Source organism: Phaethon lepturus, unplaced genomic scaffold (assembly GCF_000687285.1).
Source record: "Phaethon lepturus isolate BGI_N335 unplaced genomic scaffold, ASM68728v1 scaffold56554, whole genome shotgun sequence".
In the NCBI taxonomy this organism is placed as follows: Eukaryota; Metazoa; Chordata; class Aves; order Phaethontiformes; family Phaethontidae; genus Phaethon; species Phaethon lepturus.
In genome coordinates, this window is record NW_010533659.1 from 17,755 (window position 1) to 43,608 (window position 25,854).

The window sequence follows — 25,854 nt, forward strand, 5'->3', positions numbered from 1 at the left end:
GCAATATTGAATAAAGTGGTGTTAGAGTGTGTGTCTCTGCAGAGTGAGTAAAAATGAAAATAGTCCTTTCCCTGATTGGATTTGAACTCAAGCAATAAAATCTTGGGAAAGTGTCCGTAAAAGAATCACTACCTCTGCCTGGAAGTGTTTGCCATTTGTCAAAACCACTGACAAGCTTAAACTTCAACTCAGATCTGTTTTCTAACTTGAGGAGAGTGTCTGCTATATTAGATTAGTGTTCTCAAATTTCCGAGCTGCTAAAAACACCAGTTTCTGAGTATTAATGAGACAATGTCTCATATTTTACCCTAATGTGCTAAGTCAGAAGCTGGCATCATGTAAATTAACAAACTCCATTACCAAGTCCTATGCAGATATCAACAGAGATGCCAAGAAATCGGGAAGAAGAGGGAGAACTACAGTGTTTATTTAAATAGAAAATTACAAAATTACTAGGGAAAAAAGGCATTTGCAGGTTTCAAAATGATTCTCAGAAAAAACGCAGAGCAAGGGAGAGCAGAGCAAAAGCTCAGAAGAAAGGTCCTTAATGATGTCAATGTGATGGCCTTGCTTTGCAAGATGGGCTGGCAGAGGTGCTGCAGAGCTCAGGCTGCTAATAAATTATTACATAATTTTTCTTTTTATCATTAGTCACTTCTGATATTCCCCAATGAAGACATATTAATCAGACTTACCACCAACACAAGGACATTCATGAGCCGATCAATGCTTGTCCGTTTAAAAGTTGTTTTTCCACTGTTCTGCATTAGTTTGGTGTCCGGCCCTAGAGATTAAACACATGAGTTTTAGTAATAAAACTTAGCTGTTCTAAAGCTGATTCCCTCTGAGGCCCCACTTTGCTTTAGAGCATAAATACCCATCACAGCTTTCTTGAAGGCAGGTACATACAGTTTACAGTGCTGGTGGGAAACTTAGGGAGAAAAAGTTTAAGTCACTTGCCTTAGGTTATATGGAGAGAATCACATAAAGCCATTAATTCTGGATTTTGATCTTGCTCTCTTCTTTCAACTGTCAATCCTCCCTTTCAAGTTTGATTACTTTTCACAAAATACCTGATACTGCTCTGTTATTAGCAACATGTTTTACATAACCTCGCACATCTACAGCACTATAGAAACAATAGAAGGTCTATGCTCATAAAAAGCATGGTATATAATAATATTATTGATGACCCTGGTGTTCCAATATGGATTAAAATCTCATAGAAATTATGTGGACCTAAGAAAAAAGAAAATCTTTGAACAAGCCTGGTGAGAGAAAGAAGCCAATTGGCCCAGTGGGGGCCAGTAAAGGCAGATTTACTTCAGCTTTAATTCTTAAACAGATTTAATTCTTAAACAGATTTAATTCTTATATTTTTTCTTATTGATTGATCAAGACTTCTCTCATATACTTTGCTGCATGCATTTCTGAAATAAAAGAATATTTCTGCATACTAAAGCAATTAATCAAGATGGAATTGGATGTTGTAATGTAGCCGTTTCCTCTTATAAAAGTATCTCAGATTCAAATCCGCTGTACTATGCACCATTTCCAGCTCTAGGCTGGAAAACTCTATGTTAAGCCAGAGGATCTCATAGAATCATAGAATATTTGGGTTGGAAGGGACCTTGAAAGGTCACCTAGCCCAACCCCCCTGCAGTGAGCAGGGACAGCTCCAACTAAACCAGGTTGCTCAGAGCCCCGTCCAACCTGACCTGGAATGTTCCCAGGGATGAGGCAGCTACCACCTCTCTGGGCAACCTGGGCCAGGGTTGCACCACCCTCACTGTGAAAAATTTCTTCCTTAGATCTCATGTATTGTTTTGCTTTTGTTCTTGTACCTAGTAGAAACATTTTTTCCAAAGAAGAAAATTCTTGGTTCCTGTGTGCATACTGGGTGTGATGTACTTCCACGCTAGTGCTGCTATGGTCTGCAATTCATACGTCATTTTTTCTACCTACCGGCATAAATAACGAGACCAAAGCACCACTCTGTGTTCCTGATCGTACAGCCCCTTAGCAACATCTTCTCATTGTCCAGGGCATACTTCTCTCCTCGAAGAGTCAGAGTTCCTGTGAACTTATCCAGTTTGTTATTTGGTGCCTCACATTTGACTTCACCTGTAAAAAGAAGGTAAAAACAAAAAGATGGTGGAAACCTACTTAGCACAGAAATATGTCAGTCAGTACTGCATTCTCAGCTGTTCCACAGGCAGGGAATATTACACACTGTAGCTGCAGTTCACTCCTGACCCTGTCATTCCCATCCTCTATCCTATATTTACTGATATTTTTGGATATTGCTCCTTCCCCATATTCATATCATAAGCCAATGGAGCACAATGAATTTGGATTTTTCCTATTCTTTGAACATGACAGTCTTGTACTGGTAGAGTCCAAAACAAAGTTTCTATGCCTTTTATTCAGGTAAGAAGAAATGCTGAACCAGCAAAGTACTTTTAATTCTTCCACAGCAAGTTCGTAGTGGTAGGATGTCACTGGATAACTTAATAAAAGTGCTGATCTTGTATAATTCCTATTCCATTTTCTTTAAAACTGCAGGAGCCCAGGCGAAAAAATCATAGCCTGAAGGAAGCAAGAGAGTAATTAAGTGAGGTGTCTTTGTTCACTGTTTTTTAATTTAATCTGTTTTATACCTTAAATTCCAGAAGCACATGAAAAAAGATACTGCTACCGTCAGCCATGTAGCTGACACTGTAAGTGACTGGAGAGCCTGTTTCTATTTCCATGCTTTATATTTATTTCTTATAATAAAATGTGTTCACACAAAACTGTAAACACAGACACTTCATGATAAAAACTATTATTTAAATCAAAATTGGCATGCAACATGTAAAGATTCAAAGCAGAGCCCTCTGGATGTACTGAGAAAATACAAATACACCTTACTGAAAGGCAATCCAAAAGTTCAGTCTGTTCAGTTCATCAGCAGAAAAAAAGTTATTTTGATTGCAGGCTGCAAATATCTACAAAAGGACTTACATTTGCAGAGAATACAGCTTTTCCAGCCATTCTCAGACAAAACACACGAAGCTCAACAGACTGGAAGCAAAATCCAGAGAAGTACAGAAGAAAAGTACAACTTCAAGCGTGGTGGTACTCTCCACCACTGCAAATTTTAAAATCAAGAATGGATGTTCTTTTCATAGAAAAGTAGCTCTACTCTGGGGCTTGAGTAGTCAACAGACTTGAAAGATGAAACCTCTGGGAAATTCTATGACACGTGACATCAGAAATCATGATTTCATAACAGCTGTGCTGATCTTCTATTTTATCGTCTAGTTAGTCCAAGAACAATCAGACCCGTACGCCGTCATTTCTAAAAGTCTACAGTAACCAGACCTGTCTCAACCCCTTAAAAAGCACAAAGGAAACAGAGGCTTTGCAGTGTAACCTGAAACACAGCACAATGAGACTTTGGTGAACGAAGCCCAGGGCATGATCCCTCACCAGGAAGATTGTGCTTCTCCTCATGCCAGGTGTGGGACAGCACTCGTGTGAGCACCTTGTGTGTCAACATCCACATCTGCTTTCCGGTAAGCACGTTGATCTTGGTTACTGATACGCTGATTCTGAGATCACAAGAGGTTCATCCAAATTGGACCGATCACAGAAACATGAGAAGTGCTAGAGATTCACTGAATATACCTGCACTGAGCCAGTAACTGCGCAGCTGAAGATACCTCAGCAAGGCACTGTGCTTCCTCCTACCATTAACAGTAGGAAGATATCTGGAATGCATTTCACCTGAAACAGTTAAATACTGCCAAGTCTACATGTGATAAGAAGCAGGTAACTGAAAAGTATTGTTTCCTTTCTCATCTCCCAGTTCCCCAAATCAAACAAAGTTCAGCACTTTGCAAGCATCTTCCTTATCTGAACCATCGCAATGTCAACAAACATCATAACTCACATTAAGCATTCAACTGAGTGCCTATATTAGCTGCTCAACCCTTTCCTCTCTTCCTGTCTTAAGAAGTAATTAGATAAAGAGTTACATAAATATTTAAATACTTCTACAGAGGTTTGCTAAAGGAAATGCAAGGTTGGGTCTGATTCCAGGCACTCTTCCCAGTACTCTGCCAAATATAAATCATCCTGGGAAACATTTTATTCATTTTAAGTATCATGAAGAGGCCACTTTTATTTACAACATAACTAAAATAGAGATTTAAAAGAGAAATAAATATTTGGTAAGAAAAGTTTTAATTTTCTGAAAGATTTCAAAACATTTTTTTAATTATGCACGTTCAAGAATGTAGTATCCTTAGATAAGCATTACACAGAAGAGGCTTGAAAAATTAAAGATGAAGATTTTGCTCATAAACTGATAGACACTGCAGCCTCTTCAGGCAAATAATTAAGGCATGCCATTCTGATTGTTAACATAAAGCATCTAACTGCACGTGTAAAAACATATTTCTCAAGACCTAAAACACTGAGAACCTCAGCCATCACTTCTGAGAAATCCTGATGTACTGAGCTGACACTCAGCCGAGACCACACACGTAAAACCTCCACACTGAAGGCAAAAGAAAAGTCTGTACCTTTGGATGACTCTAGCAGAGACAGTCCCAGCTATGCTAACACTCTGCCACGTCCCCACCGTTTGTCCTGGAATCATCTTGTTATTTCAAAGAGAATATTTAAAATTTATTTTTCCTCTTTGTCTAAAAATATTTCTTGAGAGCCTGCAGTCCTTGAGATGTTCCAAGGACGGTTGTACTCACTCCACCCCTTCCCATACCAACTCCTCTCGTAACCCTGCCCATGTAGCCAAACCAGCAGGGCACTGCAGAGCGTGACTAACACTGCTTGGTCTGTTCCCCCATCCTCTCTCCGCAGACAGATGATGTGTGAGCGTGGATGATTCTGGTTTTGACAGGTCTGGCTCCTTTCTGTGTATGTGCTGCTGTATATTTGATAGACAAAACAGTGCTAAGAAAGGACACGTTGCCCATTAACCACATCTGCACTGCTTGTCTTCAGATATCTCAAAATGCAGTTTTTATTGTGGCATCGAGAGAGGAGAGAAATGCAGGACAAGGTTTCAGGCTGGGAGGTTGTCACCTGTCCTGTGTGCACAGACCAGAGTTAGTCCTCTCCACTTGTCTGGAAATTGCCACTGCTCAGAAGCTAAATGTAATCAACGCAACAGCCTTGCTGCATCAATGTAGAGGTGAAATATATTGTGAAAATAATTTGAGGTCAGAACTAAGCATGCAGTTTGGGGAAAACAGGTTCTACTGTGCAATTACATGAACTCTTGTATTGAAGCTTGAGGTGAGGAGTCTCAACATGCACAGACAGATGCTGAGGAGAAGTGTGCAGCCAGAAGGAGAATTGCCACAAATTCAATTTCAGGTAATAGCCATGCACAGCGCCAGGAGACCTGCAAGCAAAGGGGGATCTCTTTATGTCTACTGTTGATACCTATTGTACAGACTGCAATGTCCCCTTTCTGTTTTCCTGCTGCTGCATCCAGAGGACCTCTAGCAAGGAGCAGGGAACAGCCTGGAAGCAAGACTCCCAGACACTTTCTGGACTCTGATGTTTGGGCAAATGTTTTGGAAAGTGAATTTTCCATGTAGACTCACCGCTGAACTCTGTCAGTTTCTGAAGATCTTCTCCAAGCTCTGCAGTGACTGTCAGTGCCTGCTTCACCTTGAGGTTTGTCTCACTGTAACAAATAACATGAGACAAAAATATGAACTGAAAGTCATACGTGAACTGAAAGCTCTCCCTGAAAGTCACTTCTCTTCTTGAGGAGAGTCTTCTTCCTTAGACATCTGATGGACCATGCCATCATTGGCCTTCCTTACCTGGCCAAAGGCTGCAGTTGTCTCTCTCTGTTGCAAAGACAGGCAGGCCAGAGGAATTCTGGACATAGTACCATGGTACCAAAGAGGGTGAGGTGTGCTCTGTCTTCTCATTTTCACCACAAAGTGCAAGACCAGGCATTTCAGCTCCCTGAGCAGCTCCCTGTCTCTCCTGCAACCCATACCACACTGAACCCTAAGGTATCTGAACATACAGGAGCGCTCTGGATGGTCTCCCATGGTGTTCTGGTCCTGAAGACTACTCCAGTCCTTGGAAAAGCTAGCTGGGGAGTTTGAAATGCATTGTCAAAGAAACACTGCATTTGTTCAGGGCCTCCTAAAAGTGTTCCCTGGCACCTGTGAACTACAAGCTTATTTTCAGCAGCAATTAGATGGGGGAAGTTCAGAGTGCTGTGTGTAGGGTCTTGGCCGAGACATGATTTCTTGGTCTCTGTGGTCTTGCTTAGTCCTTCAAGGTGATGCTAGGTCCAGGTAATGCAGAAAAGGTGATGCAAATTGGGTCATAAAGATGAGGTCAGATCCAGTTTATTGCCATTAATACAAATTAGTTATAGAATTATAGAATTATAGACTCATTTAGGTTGGAAAAGTTCAAGTCCAACCGCTAAGCCAGAACTGCCAAGTCCACCACTAAACCATGTCCCTAAACACCACATCTACATGTCTTTTAAATACCTCCAGGGGTGGTCACTCAACCACTTCCCTGGGCAGCCTGTTCCAATGCTTGACAACCCTTTTGGTGAAGACATTTTTCCTAATAGCCAATCTAAACCTCCCCTGGCACAACTTGAGTTGCAGCCCTCTGACTTGTGGCTAGTTGTACCCTGGAGTGAGCAACATTTGAAAGCCTTTGCAGTGTGCATGCATTAATATTATGGTATAGCAGTCCAAAGGAGATTACTGGAGCTATTCATTGTGATTATGTCATCCAAATAATCCAGCTAAGAGAAAAGACTAAGTGCGATACAAGAAACAGAAAGATTCTGCCAGTGACCTGGGATATTGCAAGAACACATTTCAAATTCTCAGTGTTAGAATAACTGTCACTAAAAATAAAAGGCCCCTCCTTACATGACGTTTGCACTGAAGGAGGCAAAAGTACCCACCAGAAGATGTTATTTTCAACATACCTACCCAAAGTTTATTCTACGTATTAGGAAACTCTTGCTACAAAAGACACTGCAGCTAAGCTTGCAGCACCCAGGGTCACCAGAGAAGATTTGGCCTTGCAGTGGCTGCAGTGATTACACCCGAGGGCCAGGCTCACTCACCCATCCAGTTCAGCTGTCTCGATGTATGTCAGGCTGTGCGGCTCACTGCTCGACAGTAACAGCAGATCGGCCTGAACATGAACAGACAGACTTGGCATGAGTTCATGGAGTCAGAGGGCATGGCACCACAATGTTACTTGTGGTTTCTGAATGCTGCAGGTCTCTGAGTGAGCTATCATCATCACTACTGACTAATTTGCATGTGAATGATAAGAGTAATTACAGAGACTGTGAGCAAGATGGAGAGAAACTACTTACCGTCACAAAATTGTTGTTTTCTAGTTTTATTATATCCCCCACTTGGACGTTCATCCATTTTTCGTCCTTCAACCTGCAAGAAAACTCCTACTAAGTATGCACATAAAGCAAATACCACTTGGGAAAGTAAGATACTCTGCTCTGCTCCTGAAGCTAGACTGTAGGTACCATCAGGTAAAGTGGAGCTGGATCTGCCAAGATGTGGCCTGATCCATCCTAAGCTAAGGGAACACCACAATACAAAAAAAGCAGCAACAGTGGTTGGGGTGACCTGTGCAGGGTTGAGACCAAGCTCCACAATAGCAGCACAGCCTATGTGCACTGTCTTTCACTCCAAACTGACTAGTCCCTTCCTTTGGCTGCATCCAAAGCATCGTGGCCAGCAGGTGCAGGGAGGGGATTCAACCCCTCTGCTCCACTCTGCTGAGACCCCGCCTGGAGTTCTGCATCCAGCTCTGGAGCCCTAAGCAGAGCAAAGACATAGATCTGTTCGAGAAGGTCCAGAGGAGGCCACAACAATGATCAGAGGGATGGAACAGCTCTGCAGTGAGGACAGGCTGAGAAGAGAAGGCTCCAGGAAGACCTTATTTCAGCTTTCCAGTACTTAAAGGGGGCTTATACGAAAGATGGGGACAGACTTTTTAGCATGCCCTGATGCAATAGGACAAGGGGTAATGATTTTAAACTAAAAGAGGGCAGATTTAGACTAGATAGAAGGAAGGAATTTTTCCCAATGAGAGTGGTGAACCCCTGGCCCAGGTTGCCCAGGGAGGTGGTAGATGCCCTGTCCCTGGAAACATTCCAGGTCAGGTTGGATGGGGCTCTGAGCAACCTGGTCTAGTTGAAGAAGTCCCTGATGACTGCAGGGGAGTTGGACTAGATGACCTTTAAAGGTCCCTTCCAACCCAAAGATTCTATGATTCTGTGATTCTCCTAGAGGTCCACATTGCCTCAGAAAAAATCTCTACTTTGTGTAACAGACTTCCCAAACACATGGGAAAATTGCCAGTTGTGTTAGTAGTATTAAGGGCCAGAGCAAGAGATCTGGTTCTGTATGGGCCTGGCTGTCAGGAAGGTCAATGCAGATGCTTTGGTTGTGCAAATGCCTAGCTAAGCCCATGTCTGCAGTGGCCTTCACAGCACTAAGCAATATGTGCATGCAGGCAGCCAGCTAAACAGCAAGCTGCAATGTAACCAAGTAATGACATCTGTTTGTGCAAAGTCTAGAGGTGAGCAATATCAAAAGCTATATCGAAACAGGAATGGGTATCCAAGCTTGAGTTCAGCTCAGCCTTCCTTTTTCAATGTTGGTCAGAGTTGGGCAGGACCTATGGTTTCCAGCCTTTGAACAAAGGCAAAATATTAGAAAATTTGTATTTCAATGTATGTTTCCTAGACACAGTAACTAATATACAGTAAATTAAGAAACTGGTTTACTTAGCAGAAAGCACAATTATGTTCCTATTCTTCAGTTTCCAGTTATATTTTTAGCTGTTTGATCATCTGTTGGAGTTTACACAACATACTGCTATCTATAGTATGGAAAAAAAAGTCACCAGAGACTTCACAGCTGTCTACAGCTGTGTCCGACACATAGTTGGACTCCATGGAGCTGCAAGTAAACAGCACATCTGTCTGCCACAAAAGCCAAAGCCTCTGCTATTTTTTCTGCAGGAAAGAACAGCGCTAGCAATACAAATATCCAAAGCACACAGCTGAAATGTTTTGAGTACATCTAAGTCAGAAGTGCTACACACACTAAAAGTATTGTGAGATGTATGAGGAAGCTATTCCTGCTTAGTTTAAAATAACTTGTTGATAATGCCTTGTGTTGCTTAATGTGGAAATAAATGCTATGAACATAAATGGACATTGCTTGTCACTTCTAGGGTAAGGAGTAAAATAATACAATACTTTCAAAGTATCACTTATTTAATATATATATATATCTCCAGAAACAGCAAGAGCTTTCTTTTTGTCAGTGCAAGGTCACAGCCATAATGTCTGCACTGATTGTGGTACAGTCTTGGGTTCATTAATCAGACATACAGTCCAGAACTACAAGGTAAACTAATGGTGTGAAAGACAATTCAACTTTAAATTGTTTAGTGATACTTGGGAATGACTTATAAAAAAAAATATTGCTAATAAAATGCTCTTTCCAGTCAAAATTACAGCAAAAGAAAAAGGACTTACATGCCATTGATCAGGACCTGGACTGGGCGGTTGTTGACGTGTTTGTCACTTTTGTGTCGATTCTGAAAATTTGATTAGTATGTTAAAAGGCATTTCCAGGAAACCAAGCACGCAAGAGCTGTAGGCAGCTCATTAACATTTCAGGTTTTCACCCAGCTGACTGAATGGGTCAGGCAGATTAAAGTCACAACTGAGTCATAGTCCAGCCCATTGTTTACACTACTAACATAGGGCATAACAGGACTGCAAAGAGCAACAGGCAATACAGGGCTTGTTCTTGGAGAGAAGAAGGAAGGCCTTACATGTCACTTAGCACAGTCCTGACTCAGCTGGCATTGGTCCTGCCCATCACAGTTTTGTAAACACCAGAGAAATCCATTCTTCTGCTCTGATATGGAAAATGGCCACAGATGTTCTGGCATTGCTTCCTGGGAGTGCACCTCACCACCTCTCACCTGCCTACTTGCAAAGTTGCACCGAGTCTCCATAGAACATCAAAATTATTTTAATAATGAGAGAAAATCAGATGACAACTCAGCTCTAATGTCATCCTGTGAAGTCAATGGAACTTTGACCATTAGCTCTGATGGGAGCAGACTTCAGCCAAAGCTGGGCAAATTTGAAAAATCACACGTGTTGAATGTTTACTTCCTACCAAATGTTGTTTCCACCTACATTGCAGCTACATGATAGAGGATGAGCTCTCCAAAGTGAAGCCTAAGAACAGACTTCTGTGTATGTGTCCAGACACTCTTGTCAGTGACCATGTTTTCAGACATGCTGAGTGGTGTCAGAGAAAGTCCATGGAGCTGCTGGGCTGCTCAGCACTTTTGAAATTCTACCTCCTTTTTAGCTAATACACTATAGATTTGGGGATCTAATCTCAGATCCCATCTTGGCCACAGACCAGTTCTCCAGCTGCTTGCCACTGGCTGTGCTTATTTTAATTGGTTTGCTTTAGTCATTGTGCTGAAGAATCACGGGCAAACTCCAAAGTACAGGTCAGCAATACAGATCTTACAAAATCATCGATGGCATCCTTGACTCCCGATACAGCCAGCACCAGCACCAGGGGCACCACCGTTGTAAACCAGGCCAGCGAGGAAATCTGAGGAATCAACTGTAGGAAGAAAAGATCTGAGTTGAGAAATTTCCTGCCAGTTCAGCAATCAGATGGAAACAAGCTGCTGTTCTCTGTGGAAGCTGCAGATAAGGTTTTCTATGATACCTGAATACAGAATAAAGACAGAAATGCAGCTCTATCATTCACATGTGACCCCTCAAAGGTTGGATATCAAGGGAACCCATGCTTTACTTACAAAACAAGCTGTGATTTAGTCTGTAAACATGGAGCTGTCAGGAAGTGTAATGGGTTGCTCTTTCTCGTTGTTTGTAAAATTAGGATTGCAAAATCCCCACTGAATTTCTTTGGAGATACTGACATGGGCAAGCCTGCTGTGAGGGGCCCAGAGCTATGTGAGCAAGGCCTGCTATGCAGAGCCTTCAAATGCTTCTGGTTTTTGTTTCAGTAACTCTTCACATTTTGCTGAAGTAAACTTCATATCAATAAATAACACACAGCTGTTGCCAGGGCTGACCTTGCTCTTCTAAGATCAACAGAGCCATTTTTGTTTCCCACATCTTTAATGGTGAGACGACCCAGGAGTTGAAAGTGACTCTGTCATGCCTTCAGTGATGCAGAGATGGATGTCTTACCCCAGCATAGTTCTCCCCTTCCTCTAAATTCACAGCACTAACGATGGAAGCAATGTGATACCACCATCAGTGTGTCCATCAGATTGGATTTGTGAAGTTGACATTTACGCCACTAAAGCAGCTGCTTAAGGTTGGAGAGTTGGTCTTTGGGATTGGTCCTTCTGCTGCACTGTCACAACACAGATCCTACAAGCACCACCAAATCCAGCCTGGAGGAATGATGTTTAGAGGCAGGCACAGTGGGCAGAAGAGGGCAAAAACTAAATGGACGAATATTGGAGAAATATGTAAATGTAAAAGACTAATAGCTGCCCTCTTTAGCCTACCTTGGTGCAGGTAGCAGAAAAAGCCGTATGCTTTTCTATACAGTTGCTCCTAGGTGGTTCAGCAAAAGACACAGCAGAATAATTTAAGGCCAATACTTTGAAATACTATGAATTTGATAGACAAACAGCTAGAGTGCAGTACAACAACACAAGAATAGTGCTGTCAGCTTAGCTGAAAAAGTACTTTCACTAGGTTCTTGAGAGATATACATGGGCTGAAATTTCCCAAATTCATTCCCTGTAAACAAGCAAAGAAGATTGTATGTAGTTTGCTACAGGCTTAACAATTTTTTGCCTATGCTTCTTTGAGATGAAATTGGAAAACATAATTTGGAAAAAGTAACTTTTCAAACTTGTGTGCACTGAAATGGTCAAATTTAAAATATCATACTTGGAACATAATCAAAATTATACCCTTTTTTTTTGATAACGTGTATTCCAATATTACTCAGCAACAACCAAGTACACTGCATTTATTCATATTCTAGCAAAGTGCAAAGGGGCAGAAATCCTGATATAACTTTCTCCAGTGCCTTCAGCTATCAGAGAGAGTAGAATTACCAACAAAGATGGGCAAAGTGCAACACAATGCCATTATGAACCACAGGGTTCAATACTGTTGCCAGTGTCTTACATGCTCCATATTAGACACCTTCCTCACCCTGCTGAGCAGGGAGCAGCAATATTCAGCTTTATGCAAACTAGTTCCAACCTTGAGCCTTCCTGATGTTAACTCCTTCCTTCCCAGGCAAACAGTACAGGTTACAAATTTGTTCTTCTTGCAGTTTCCTTTGAGATTTCCAATAGAATTTGCCTTTAAGCCTATGGATAAGAGATGACTTCCTTTTGTACTACAGGAGGAGTAAGTAATGCAAAACCAAGGACAGCCAGGAGCACTCTGATGTAGACACAAACGGGTAGTAGGACAGGGCATGAAAAAGGTACACAACTTGCTGAAAATTTTAATTACATTTTTTCTTCATTTAGTTCAAACTCTCATATCCAAAGGTAAGACAGGACGTAGCTTTTTTTCTGACCTACTTTCTATCTGCTTTAAGGTTCTACTAAAATGCTAAATCATAACAGGGGTATAGCTTGCACTTTATTATAACTATCAATACATAGACTGGCTTTGATAACAGACAATGTAATCTGCTAGAAACAGCACAGTGAATTCATACCTGTAAAATCAGCAAGAAAAGAAAGTAAGCATTGGCTATTCGCTGAAACTGTTCAAACAGGTTGAGAGGCAGGAAAGTGAAGAAGTTGTATTTTGATGTTTTAATTGAATTGTTCTGTAGGGAAATGGTAAAACAGGAAACAAAATTGCAGCAGAACCCAATTTAACTGTGTTTTTACTTGCTTATATTTAGCAATAGCATTGTTTCCAACAGCAGCTCAAAAAACATTTCCTTTCCCCCGACACAGTCATACTGAGCCTGGATAAACAGACAGAATTCCTCTTGGAGTTGGTGAAAACATGATGCTCAGTTTATGACAGTGCAACTGCAGGTAGATAGGTACATGTAGTCACTCCCAGAGACGTATCTTCCCTTTATTAATAGTCTTCCTACTTACACAGTGCATAAATAGCATTAAAAGCTGTAACCAGAACACAACAATTTTGCTGGTAGTGTCTAAAAAGCAGTGTTAGAAAACACGTTATGTCAATTATCTGTAACTTGTCTGAGACTTTGAAGCACTGTTCAGCTGGACATCCCCACAGGAGCTATAGGTTCTCACAGGAACAGAACATGACATTATTATTTTCAGCTGATTCAGCAGCCTCTCAACTCAGCAATGTGGAGAGGTGGCTTGTTTCTGTTCCACAAAGATCACTTGAATGTGGTGTTGTGCAAACAGCCACTAATACAAAAACTCACCATTTAAGTAAGTGAGTTGCAGCTTAGTTCCGTATTTCCAGTTTCCTTTTCTAATTGCAGATGGCCCCTCCGGCCACAAGCAATGGCTGCTCCCCTGTCTGTCTTCTTCAAAGCAGAGAAGGACCCAAGCTCGAGATTACAGAACTGGGTATTTTCTTCCCTGAAGATCAGAGCACTCTAGTCTGATTCTTGCCATCTGATAGACAGGATCAATCCATCATACTGAGCCCACCAGCTTGGGCTGTTCCTTCAGTTTTTGGGTGTGCTAGACTTTCTTTTCATGTGAAATTTATCAAGCACTCATCCAGGTTTAGTCCTGGAAGCATGTATGCCATCTGTTGCCAGCACATCTAAAATTTCCCCTCTAGAAGCTCTCCAGAAGATGACCATTAACCCGCTCCCAGGGAACCTAAGGCGTGACAGCACAAAGAGGTAGATATTACACAGTGCACCTTCATTCAGTAATAGATTTGCTGGTTCAATGGAAGAGAAAATGGTGATTGTAGTATTGTAATAGCCTTTAGTTATTGCTAAGCTGGTGGTAGGACAGGAGCTACTAAGTATGAATCACAGGCCACTTCCAATCCATGCATTAATCCAGGATCTCAGCATCTAAACTGACAGAGATCACCATGTTTCCGCAATTAAATCAATTATTAAGATCACCACCATATGGGGGAAGCTATTCCGTAAGGTGTGTACAGGGGAAGCTATTCCATTTTAGGCAGTTACTGTATTTCTGGCTATGTCCGGGCACAAAGTACAGCAACATTCTTTAGCATTAACTTCATGTTTTATCCCTTGTACAAGCCAATGAATAACTCTCTAAAAGAGCAGAGATGGAAACGCCCTTTATGGAAGAGGTAGTCAAATCCTCCCGTTGACTGCACTCCAGCAAGAAAGTATGTTTATCAGGGATCATCATGTAAACAATATTGCCTGTCTCCTGGCATCATGTAGCCATCTCTGGGTGTGGCTCACTCTGCCTGCGATTTAAATGTCATGACACATAGTTAAATTTGGTTTATTACAAATTCTTCACCATGGGATATGTGCTGCACACAGGCTCCACCGACACTGCTAAAACAGAAGCAATGGAATAGCAACATCCTCTGCAAACCCAACGTGCAGAGAACTAAATTGCTTGGCAAGCCTGTGTCTACCAGACAGAGACTCTGGCAGTTTTTTTAATAAAAACTGGATCTAAAGATGCTCCCTGCCCACTAATCTGAAGAAAAATATCATGGCCACTTACGTAAAAAAAAAAAAAGACGACAGTAGCTGCAGGAAAAAGTAAGTACAGGGGACCCGACCTTCGTGCGTCAACTGACTTCGGAGGGTCACATACAACATGGGAAAAACTACTCAGTAAACACTCACATAAAGCAAAAATCTCAGAGGGGGATAAAAAAAGAATGGGAGTGGTTTATTTCAATTCCTGCCTTCTATTTCTGTCCATTAATTACATCAGGAAAACCACTGAATGAACCAGAGCCATTAATTTTGTTTCCTATTGCCATTAGGCATGGTAAAAACCCCAGACATAACAGCTTCCAAACGCTTAACTGCAGAAATCTGGACATCCAGTATGTTCTCCATGTAATTCAGGATTGTGATATTGTTTGACACACACTGTCTGTTGGGACACTACAGACCTCAGGGTAAGGACAGGGAGTATTATAGTGGATCTTCTCATTATTCTAAAATCTATAACTAAAACTAAGCAGCAGGAAAAAAGAATCCCTTGTAATCACTACGAAGATTTCTAATTCAACAAGTAACTTGTTCATGACCCTCAGAGGCTAAAGGAGTATCAATATTAAATGATAAAAACAAACTAGAGAAAACATCAGCCTTTCCGATTCAAAGCTCTGCATCCCCACATCATGGATACAGTTGAAGCTTCTGTGTACGGTATCATTCATGTTTTCATGCGATACTCCAGGGCTGTGTGCTTTGACAGCTCAGGCTCTCGGTTGACTTCGGGGAAATCTCAGTTGGCCTCTGCTCTTGATTTTATCCTACTCCATGATACTTAACACCATCACATGCTGTTACTCCTTTAGAGCTGTACCAGAACCTGTCTCTGGGATGGGAGGGGTACTACGGGAACCTGCAGCACTGCAGTGTGTTAAACAGTCCATACACAGCCATCATTTTATAAGCGATGCCTCTAACGCATCATCCTCCATATCTCCCCCATGCTCTGCCTTCAGTAAGGGAGAGTCCCATATGGCAAAAGCGATGGAGAGGAAAAGTCTTTGAAGTAGCAATTAAGAGGACTTACAAGAGCTTCTGGTTCTCATATATATTTATAAAAATAAAATGTCCGAGAAAAGGAGCTCTATGGACTGAGCACGAAGAGGGGAATCAGAAGCTTTACACTTACTCCCAGATCTGCCCTAGGCGTCTGGTTGACTGTGGGCAGCTCCTGAATGCGCCTGTACCCCAAATGAATAGGCATGAGCATGCTTACCCACCGTTGGCCACGAGCTCTCCAGATGCGAAGCTTGACACGAGAGCAACGTTGTCTGTGGGTGAAGGATTATTCTCATCTGCTCTTTTCAGGGGCTAGATTCACACCTTCTGAAGGTGTGACTCCACCGAAATGCTGTCCCTAAGAATAGTGCTCATCGCACCACAGTTACACAAGTCCAGATCTGGTGGATGAGCTGTTACTTTGGGGGTGTTTTCAGAAGCCCGCCTGTGACGTCTGACTGCGGGCAAATGCTTGGCAGATGGCTCCTACCTTTGTTAGCTGAGCAAACAAATCATCTCCTCACCATAAAAGTCACTGGAAATAAGAGACACTGCTGTTTTTGTGGCCAGATTACAGGGGCTAAAGGGTGACCCCCAGAAAAGGTAGGGTATTGTCCATCTGAATTTATACCCCTGGCTCAGTGACATTAGTTTCTAGCAGCAGGACAACCTAGCTCAAAGCAAATCCTAGCGAGACCTTGGCCGTCCCACAGGGATGTATTGTGCCACGACACTGGGCAATCTCACTGGTACCTGTGTAGCACACGGTACAGACCAATGAAGGAGCTGAGAAGCAGAAATGTGTTTCCCAGGTGCTTTGATAAAGCCTTACAAGGAGGCGTCAGGAGCACAATTCTATGGCACTTTGTTTAACTGCAGCAGTACAATCTGAAACCAGGCAGCTGCCATAGGCAGAAATGTGACCACAGGGCTGTGAATATGCTCAAGGACATATTTAATAAACCTGTGTAACAGGGCAAGCGGTGCCACAGGAGCTTTGTTTTCATAGGTAGTACAGAATACCTGGACTAGATCAGTTTTAAGCCTAGCACCTTCACTGCCTTATTCCTGATGGTGGGCAGCAGTCCTAACTCAACAGAAGACTGAGAAATGCCAATAGGATGCTGATGGGGTTCATCTGATCCCTGTAAAGATCTCATCCTGACTCCCAGAAAGAAAAGACTGGCCAAACACCAGAAATAAAGGATCTATATCCAACCCACACTCCTTTTTTCTTTTTTCTTCACACACACACACACACACACACACACACACACACACACACACAGAATCATTAAGGTTGGAAAAGACCTTTAAGATCGTCAAGTCCAACCATCAACCCAACATCACCATGCCCCCTACACCATGTCCCAAAGCACCACATCCACATTTTTTTTTAATACTTCCAGAGAGGATGACTCCACCACCTCTGTGGGCAGCCTGTTCCAATGCTTGACCACTCTCTCTGTAAAGAAATTTTTCCTAATATCCAGTCTAAACCTCCCCTGGTGCAACTTGAGGCCATATTTCTTATGTTTTTAATTTTTAACAGTTTTGGGAATTTTTTACATATGTAACTCTTTGACCACCTCCTGGCAGCAATAATAGAGTTCCAGGATCCTGTCACATATTCCAGGAAACTCTCTAGGAAAATGTGGTCACTGGTTGTGTTTTCCTACAGAGTTCCTTCTGCCTGGACTCATCCCGCTGCAGAGCTGTTAATCTGTGTAACATTACTGTGGTGACTGTCCTCATCATGGTGGTGCAGAGGAAGACCCAGAGGCAGATGGAGGTGGCATGGCTTGACAACCTCATGCCATCGCTCACAGGCCAAGTATAGGATCTAAAGGTCTTGTCTGTTGGTCATCTCCTTTGACTACACTGCCTTCTCCTCCTTCTCAACTCACTACCCGAAGCTGCTGCCAGGCAGGGGGGAGAAGTAAAGGGGAGGGCAGAGCACTGCCAAGTGGTGCAGAGCAGGCAAACTCCAAACCACTGTACCCTGTTCATTAAGGCCTCAAACAACCAGCCTTCCAACCAGTACAGTAGGAGTTTTGTCTGCATGAGGTTTAATCTAAGACAAAGGGTGGGCGACTTGGTCCAAGAGAATCTATGGACTTCATTGCAACTCATGTTTGGCACAATTCAACCTTTCTGTGCTTGTCAGGGCCCTAATAGGCCTTAAGAGCCTTGACTTCACCTGGTGCCTCCATCCATAACCCTTGTCCAGGGTTCAGGAGCTCACTTAAGCCCAGCCATAGGCCTTCAGTCCTTGCCTGAGCTATGTTATAGGAGTACCAGTCTCCAACCTGACATCTGTCCCAGATGGATGTATCCAGCTCTGCTTCCTGGATGGGCCTTGGACCTATGGTGTAGTCTTGTCTTCACTCCTGTCTCCCACCTTTCCTGACTGGGCTGCCCAGATGGACCATGGACCTGGTTCATCACCTCACCTTGTCTGGGATTGTCAGGATGGGCCACATTACTAGCATCCTACCCTGTTCTCCCTGACCAGATGTTGCAGGACTGCATCCTCATCAGTGAGGGCATTGCCTGTGCCAGGGTCACCCTCAGCTCCCAGCTCATCCCCTCTCACAGGGCAGCCCTGCTCTGGCTGCTCCCTGACAGTGCCTCAGCTGGTCTTTGGGTGAATCTAGCTAACACTTTCTTACATGCAGAAGGAGCAGTGCAGGTTGCTGCTGTAGCTGTTCCTTCAGGGGCTACTCAGATCACTTTTCACATGAGCAGACAACACTCCCTTCAGCCTTCAGCATGTTGAACAGTAGGAAATATTTGTAGGTTGAGGATGGGAAAGCGGGCAGCTGTTGCCACTATCCTGACCACACTGAGAAGGTCCTTGAGGATAACCCACCAGGCATCTTTCTCAGATCAAAGTATGCAAGTGGAGGAGTTAGAGCAGAGTCTGAGCCCTCTACTGGAGCCCCTTCCTCTCTGATTAAATTTCAGAGATAAGAACCCAGCTGTTGATCCAGCCCAGGGCAATACGTATTGGCCATAGGAAGTTATATACATCCCTCCTATTTCACTAGAGAATTTATCAGGTCATTAAGGAGAACAAAGCAGAGTGCAAGCAGCCTCCATGCTGCTGGCCCTGCAGAAAGGATGCTGGTTTGACCCTAGATCCTGATCCAAGACGAAATTTGTCATTGACTCATGAGCCCTGCATTTCCTCTTCTATTGTCTGAAAGCCAGTTTCAAAGTTGTTTTCACAGCCCTTTGTGATGTCCCAGTGCAGCTGTGCTAAATTCCAATGTGAAAGCAAAGAAATTAAAGGGAATTGGGATCAGAGCAGACATTGAAATCCTTCAGAAGAGATTTTCTTCTCCAGGGTGTCGGCAGACAGAGAGCTGTGTGGTGGACCCACACGCGGCAGTCCCCCCTGCAGCTGTGCTGGGGACAGTACAGACGGACTGGGGACACTGTATCCAGACCGAATTGCCTCAGATAAGAACCTTGATTAAAGCCTTTAAATCTTGCTGGGCCACATCTGGCACCCTGCATTTCACTTTATTTCAGTCTTTATACAGACAAATCTCGTACTGAGGTCAGGAAGGATCTTCCTGTCTGCAGTGTGAATAAACATGGGATAAGAACTTGACTTTTCATTTTTACAGACCTATATTGAGTCCGTTTTTGTGCTGCACTAAGTGTCTTTGCATGCCACTCATTCACGCTTCATTTCTGAGTCATTCCGAACTAATTTTGTGAGCTGGTGGGTAGTACATACCTTCACACTCAGCCCTTCCAGTTAACTGCACAGCACTTTGTTTTAAAGTTTCTTTTCTTTTTCTAAGCTACTGTATTCTTGCTGTGCAAGATAAGGCCAAGGATGTCTGGGGCTGCACCAGACTGAGAGCTCTGGTTTCAGCTTCAGACCTCACGCTAAGTCCAAATAAATCCTGACCTACCCAAGCACTGCCTCTGCTTGAAGATGCTGCCCTTAACCACAGGCACCTCATATTATTTAGTCACAGCAAAAATCATCAGAAGACACGTAAAAGGCTGCTTCAGATAAGAGGCACATCCCTTGTCCCCACCTCAGTCTGTACTGCCTCTGGTCACACAGATGAGACCACCCCAATCTTCCAGCCCACTACATGACACATCTCACATGCCCACAGGGCGCATTCAGTTCTTCCTGTAAAACTGTCCCGCTGCTTCAGCACGAAGCCTCTGTGTTAAGGGGATTTCCACTGTGCGCAGCTCCTACCCACCTCTTAACCTCGTCCTACCCTATCAGTCCAGCTTCCCGCACCGTCCAACCCTCCTGCCCGCCCGGTGCGCAGCTGAAGAGGCTCCGTGGTTGGAGCAGCGTGGCAGGGACACACCGCGGCTTGGCCTCTCGCCTATTTTCTGATAAGCCCTGGGAGGGAATTTGCCCTCCAAAGCCTCCTGCAAGTCCAAGTGTGACGGAGCTGGACATGCCCTTGCACGCATTGGCAGACACGGCTTTCCACGGTGCAGCGTCAGGTTCCTGCCAAGCTGGTTGGAGCGTATTTGGGAGCCTTGCTTCATACCAGGCGGGCCAGCTTTCAGCCGCTGCCAGAGCTGATGTCAGACTCCACACGCAATGGAGTTTCCAAGCTTTTCTCAGCTCCTCTCTTCTCCCGTCACAGATATCCTGTAGACTCTACACCGGGAAGGGACGATAGCCACCAACTATTCAGGGACAGCACACCCACCTCTGACTGTACGTTCCCACTCTCACTGAGACAAAACATCTCCGTACCTTTGATCTATGCCTACATAATTGAAACTTTTTTTTAGTGAAAGGCTCAAACATTCACACCAGCTGCAACAGCAGTAAAGCAAAACTTAATGCTTCTGTTTCCATTTCCCTTTCTTTTCTGTACTGGCCTTTCTCAGCAACAGCCTCACCCTAAAGAAACATTTGCGGCCTCACCTAGCTTTGTTACAAGAACCTGTTCTATAGGTTTTATGGCTAACATGGCCTTAAGTTACCAAATAAAGTAAACCTCTCTCCTGCGGCTTTCACTGTTTAAAATACTTTCTAAGATTTGTTATATTGCTGTGTTTCCTTCCAGTTTCTGTCCAGTGTCCCTTTTATCTGGTTGGAATAGCTACCGGTGCAACCTTCCTTCTGCCTCAGGAGAAGACAAGACTCCTGTGCAGGAAGACAAGGACTGATGGTCCTTGCTGCGGGACCAAAAGCTGGAGGACAACTGTTCTCCTCCTGGCCCCTACAAAGAAGACTCAAGTCACCGTGCCACAGCCCAGTACGCAGATCCTCCTGTCCCAAAGAGCTGCGCTGCGCAATGAAGCACAGACTGTTTAAATGATTCTGTTGTTCGCTCGTACGCAGGTCAAATTAAATACGTGAGGGTTGGAAGACATATTGAGGAGAGGGAAGACTGTGGCTGCAGGAGACAGAAATTACCCCATCCACAAAATACCGGCATGCTGAGAGACAACTGAACGTATCAGCTGCCGTGCCTGAGCACCCCAGGGCAGGCTCCAGCATCCAGACAGTCTCAGTCCCCTTGAACCCCATCCTAGTACTTAGCAATGCAACCCCACCGCATTCAGACAAATCTGAGTGTGAGGAATGATCCCAGGTTTGACCCTGGCGGTGGACTACAGGACTGGAAGAGCTAAGTTTCAGGAGCATCATGCATATGTTGATGGGAGGGTACCTATGTCCCTTTTTGCCATCTCCAAATGCAGCCAGCCATCTATAGCACGGGATCTAAAGTAATTTATGAGCAAGGTTAGTCCTTTTCATACACCATGGTAATGTGGGTTTAGTAAATTGAAATTTTGCCAGGACTTTTTGGAAATAAGCAGCCCAGGACATGATGTGCAGTGCTGTACTGTTAGGGCAGTGTTTGCATCACCACCTAAAGTCTTTTAGTACCTCACCACTTACTCACCATTTCAAGGCTTGGCTCTTTCTGGACAATTTTCTGGATTTCCTAAGCCTCAGTCTACACTGGACTCCAGAAATCATGAGCCACAGCTGACTATAATGAGAGGTAGGATTACTGAAATGCACTGCCAAGTTTTAACAGATTATATTGAGCTGGCTTTTTGGCTGCCTCCACTTTCACACCTAATCAATAGATTCTTATGGAAAGCCTCCAGAGCTTTCACAGTCCTCTCCTTAATTTTGGTTATTTTGGTTATTTGCAGATCCTTGGGCAAGTAAGCAATCAGCTGGGAAGCAGTGACATGCAAAGTCAGCCTTATGAATGGCTTTTCACAGAAATAGGCTCAGAAGCAGAAGAGTTGCTTATTCTCTCTAACCTGACATCATTGTTCACCTCCCTCTTGCTTTCCTGCCCCACTGCTGCACATAGTCTACCCTGCAATCATTCAATGAAAGATTAAAAATCTGTGCATAGCAGCAATACCTACCCCAGTAAGCTACTAACAGGTTCTGTACAAATCAAGTGCACTTTCCTAGTCTCATATCACCAGGCTGAATAAGGCATTCATGCTGCATAGTCCTTTATATATGTTAACTACAATGCATTTCATATTCAGGACACATGCAGCAGCTCTGGACCTAGGAAGTCTCTAACCTGTGTTGGGTAGTTCATGGATGAAGGGCAACCACTGAAAACCTCCCAGTTCATGTTGCCAACAGATCAGCTACATTAGGATCTTTAGTCAAAGCTGTTGGCAAGTCAGACTTTCTATCTATCTCACGAGAAATTATAGTGTTCTGAAATGTTGAGTTTTTTCAGTTCTTATCGAGAAAATACTTGTGATGTTCCTAAATGAAAACATGATTGAAGGGACCTCCTGAGTAAAACTGAAGGATGAATTTCACCACTGGAATTCAGATATGCAGAGGACAAAATTCACAAAATTCATTTCAGTATTAATTGGCAGCTGCAAACACTTTGAAAGGACCCAGCTTCAGGATTGCCTCACCGAAGAAATGACCCTGCAGCCAAGGAGTACAGGTCTAGCAGCTGAGCTACCCCCCTCTGCACACAGCGTCAGCACATGGTCCACAAGCTTTGGAAATTGCGTTGCCCAAGGAGTTCCTTGGCACCATAGCCTGGCAGACCTGGGTCACAGCCAACCCGTGTCAAGGTGCTCCTTGGAGTCACAGATTTTATGGCACAATGTGAACACGAGCGGGTGGTTAAGGAGCTGGAAATAAAGCTGGCAGGAAGCCACAAGGGCCAGATTCAAAACCTTCCTGCCAGAGAGGATTTCACTGCAAGAGCTGAGGAACTGACACATTTCCTTTCATGTTTTACTTTAAATGGAGACAGGTTTCCAACAGAAAACTCCCCCCAGGTTCCATTATTGAAAGGCCTTGGAGCCTGATCCTGCAAATGCTTAGACTCACAAATAATTTTCTGGAAGTGTGTAAAGTCACTGTGTTATGCTCTTCCAGCATCAGACCTCCTTCAACTGCCCATTTGCAGGGTTGACTCCAAAGGCAGAGTTCCCTGTGGCTGACTCAGCAATGAACCATCTCTGATGGTTCATCTGGCACCTTTGCCCTGTTTGCAGAGTCATGGCTAGCATGCAGTCATGTCACCCCCTTGAAACAACATTCAAGACATGAAGCAGATGTAGCTACATCTGTGGCTACATCTGCATGAAACAACATATGCTGGTTACTTACAGCATATTCAAACTGCAGATTAAAATCCCGGTTGTTTGCTTGAAGTTGTCTCTCCTCCTCTGTAAAGAAGAGGAAACACATCAGACATCCTTGAAGGTAAGCAGAGTCAATACAGGTATGAATACAGCATCAGAAAACGCAAACAGAGCTCCTAAAAGGTATTGTCACTGAGAATCTGTGCTCTGGACTAGCTGCCCCATGTCAGGGAATTGAAGAGGCTGGTGACACTGATAGAGCAGCACATGGGCTGGTACCATAGCACACTAAGCCCATACTCCAAGTCTTCTCTACTCACAACCCACGGCAGTGCCAGCACTGGTTTTACAGGTTGTTCAGCTTCTCCTGGGTAAGAATTACCGCTTAACTAGTGATGCTCACTATTTCTGTCCTGTTCCATCTGTTCCTCCTAAAGTCTCTGGAGATGTTGCCATCCGCCTACTGTTAGTGCCCTTCCTCCAGTACAAGTGCATCTCCTAGCATCATCCCACAGATGGAACATCACCATCATAGGTCAAAAGTAGAAATCAAAAACTACTCGAATGGATTTCAAAAGGTCATCAAATGTATCCTCTACCTCAAGACAGGGTCGTGCCTGTCCCTCCCAATAAATGTCCTAGAAAGATCCAATGATGGTTGTTCTTTAGACTGCCTATTCAAGGACTGCAGCATCCTTGCCCTGGGGGAGTTTTTCCCCCATTGTCTAACATAAAAGTCACTACTGCAATTTAAATAAATTGTATCTTCTCCTGGGATGGTCAAAAGTGCTCTTCTGCTCCCCTTCAATTCCTTGTACTACTTGCCAAGGACACAGAGCACAGGTGAGTTCATTATGTTTTGAAGGCCATTATGCCTTACTGGAGTCTTCTCTTCCCAAGTGTAAGCAACTCCAGTTTCTTCAGTTATTTCTTACGGGTCAGTCTGTCAGAAGTAGCATCACTCTTGCTGCACTCCAGTGAACTTCCAGCTAGTTCATCTCGTTCTGGATGCACAGTGGCCAAAATGGGCCACAGTTTGCAGCAGACTAAATCTGACTGGAGCAAAAGGGACACTCCATCTATCTTGTAGGCAATGCATATTTGACATGGGAATTCACCTAGAAGTAATTTAAAATAATATCTGTATGTACCACCAGCACACAGTTGACAGCATTCCAAAATATGATCCATTTTGGCAGATCCTTTCTGGCAGAGCCAATGCCTCATCAGGCAGTACAAATCTTTCATTTGTCCTTGATGAACTGCATCCAAATTTTTTAGACTATTTCTCCAACTAGTCAATTCTAATCCTATCTTTCAGAGTGCTTGTAGCTCCTGCCAGCGTGGTGCCATTCACAGATTTACTAAGTGTGTTCTTTATTCAGACAGCCAAGATGTAGAAGAAAGTATTGAATACCAGACTCAGGATACATCCATGATGAATCTCTCAGGTTTCATAATCAGTCATTGATAACTATTGTCAGTGTATTTTTCTTTCTGAAATGTCTGGTACTCATTACATGATGATTGTATCTTGAGCAGGTATCTCCAGTTTACTTGTAAAAATGCCATAAGTGACAGTCAAGATACATGACATCTATCTAAGGCTTTTTCTCTAGCCCTCTGGCTACCACTAAAACAGAATTAATTTTGGCTTGATGCAGTTTTTCAGGACTGTTGACTGTTAATCATCTCTTCCCCACACGCACACTTCTAGTTACTTTGAAGTGGTTTGTTGGGTTGTTTTAACCTTTACCCAAGAAGTGAAGCCAATATAGCTATAATTGCTCAGCTTTTCTTGTTCCCCTTTTTCAAGATAGATGCTATGCTTGCTCTTTTCCAGGTTGTCTGAACTTTTCCTGTCTCTGCACCAGAAACTCTACCTTACCTAGCTAACCTATTCCCTCTCTATTCTGGGCCCAAATCCCCCCTTCTCCTCTGTTTCTGGCAACTATTATGTTACATGTCTAAAGAAAAAAAACCCCAAACCCCCCTCCCAACCCAGTTTCTTATCATTATTTGCTAGGCTTTTTTCACTGAGTAGCAGACATAAAACCATCTTTGATCTCCCTCTTGCTAGAAGGGTTACAGAACGCTAGAGAACCCAACTCTTACAGAACAACTTTTATTACCCTTTAAGTCCTCGACAACTTTTTCTGACTTTGAGCCTTTGCCACACAGTTTGTGCTGGATAAAACAATCTGCTTTGCACCTTCGAGAAGCACCCTTTCTCTACCTGAAGTTAATGAAAATCTTGCAATTTCACCATTTCACTCACCCTTCTGAGACTTTCCCTGAAAGATGATAACTTACACCTGTGCCCTTAATATCAAGTATTTAAGGAAATGATGGATCTGCTTAATTCTCCATCCACCCCAGACTTCCTTCCCATGAGATCTCAGTTACTAGTTCTTCATATTTACTGAAGATTTCCTTCTTGAAGTCCATTTTAAACACCTTGTTATTGTCATTTTGTCCT

At 43.4% G+C, this 25,854-nt stretch overlaps 1 protein-coding gene across 1 annotated transcript in view; it reads right to left on the reverse strand.

Annotated features, from left to right (window-relative positions):
* Nucleotides 1-25,854, reverse strand: part of LOC104614941 (phospholipid-transporting ATPase ID-like) — a gene marked incomplete at its 3' end in the record, with an annotated part of 59,638 nt that overhangs the window by 17,055 nt on the left and 16,729 nt on the right. The window contains exons 4-12 of the mRNA XM_010285245.1: nt 23,401-23,459; nt 12,813-12,926; nt 10,611-10,709; nt 9,590-9,651; nt 7,394-7,466; nt 7,136-7,206; nt 5,622-5,704; nt 1,966-2,124; nt 696-784 (exon numbers count right to left, since the gene is read on the reverse strand). Of these exons, the coding sequence (XP_010283547.1) occupies nt 696-784; nt 1,966-2,124; nt 5,622-5,704; nt 7,136-7,206; nt 7,394-7,466; nt 9,590-9,651; nt 10,611-10,709; nt 12,813-12,926; nt 23,401-23,459 (809 nt within the window). The remainder of the gene's footprint in view (nt 1-695; nt 785-1,965; nt 2,125-5,621; nt 5,705-7,135; nt 7,207-7,393; nt 7,467-9,589; nt 9,652-10,610; nt 10,710-12,812; nt 12,927-23,400; nt 23,460-25,854) is intronic.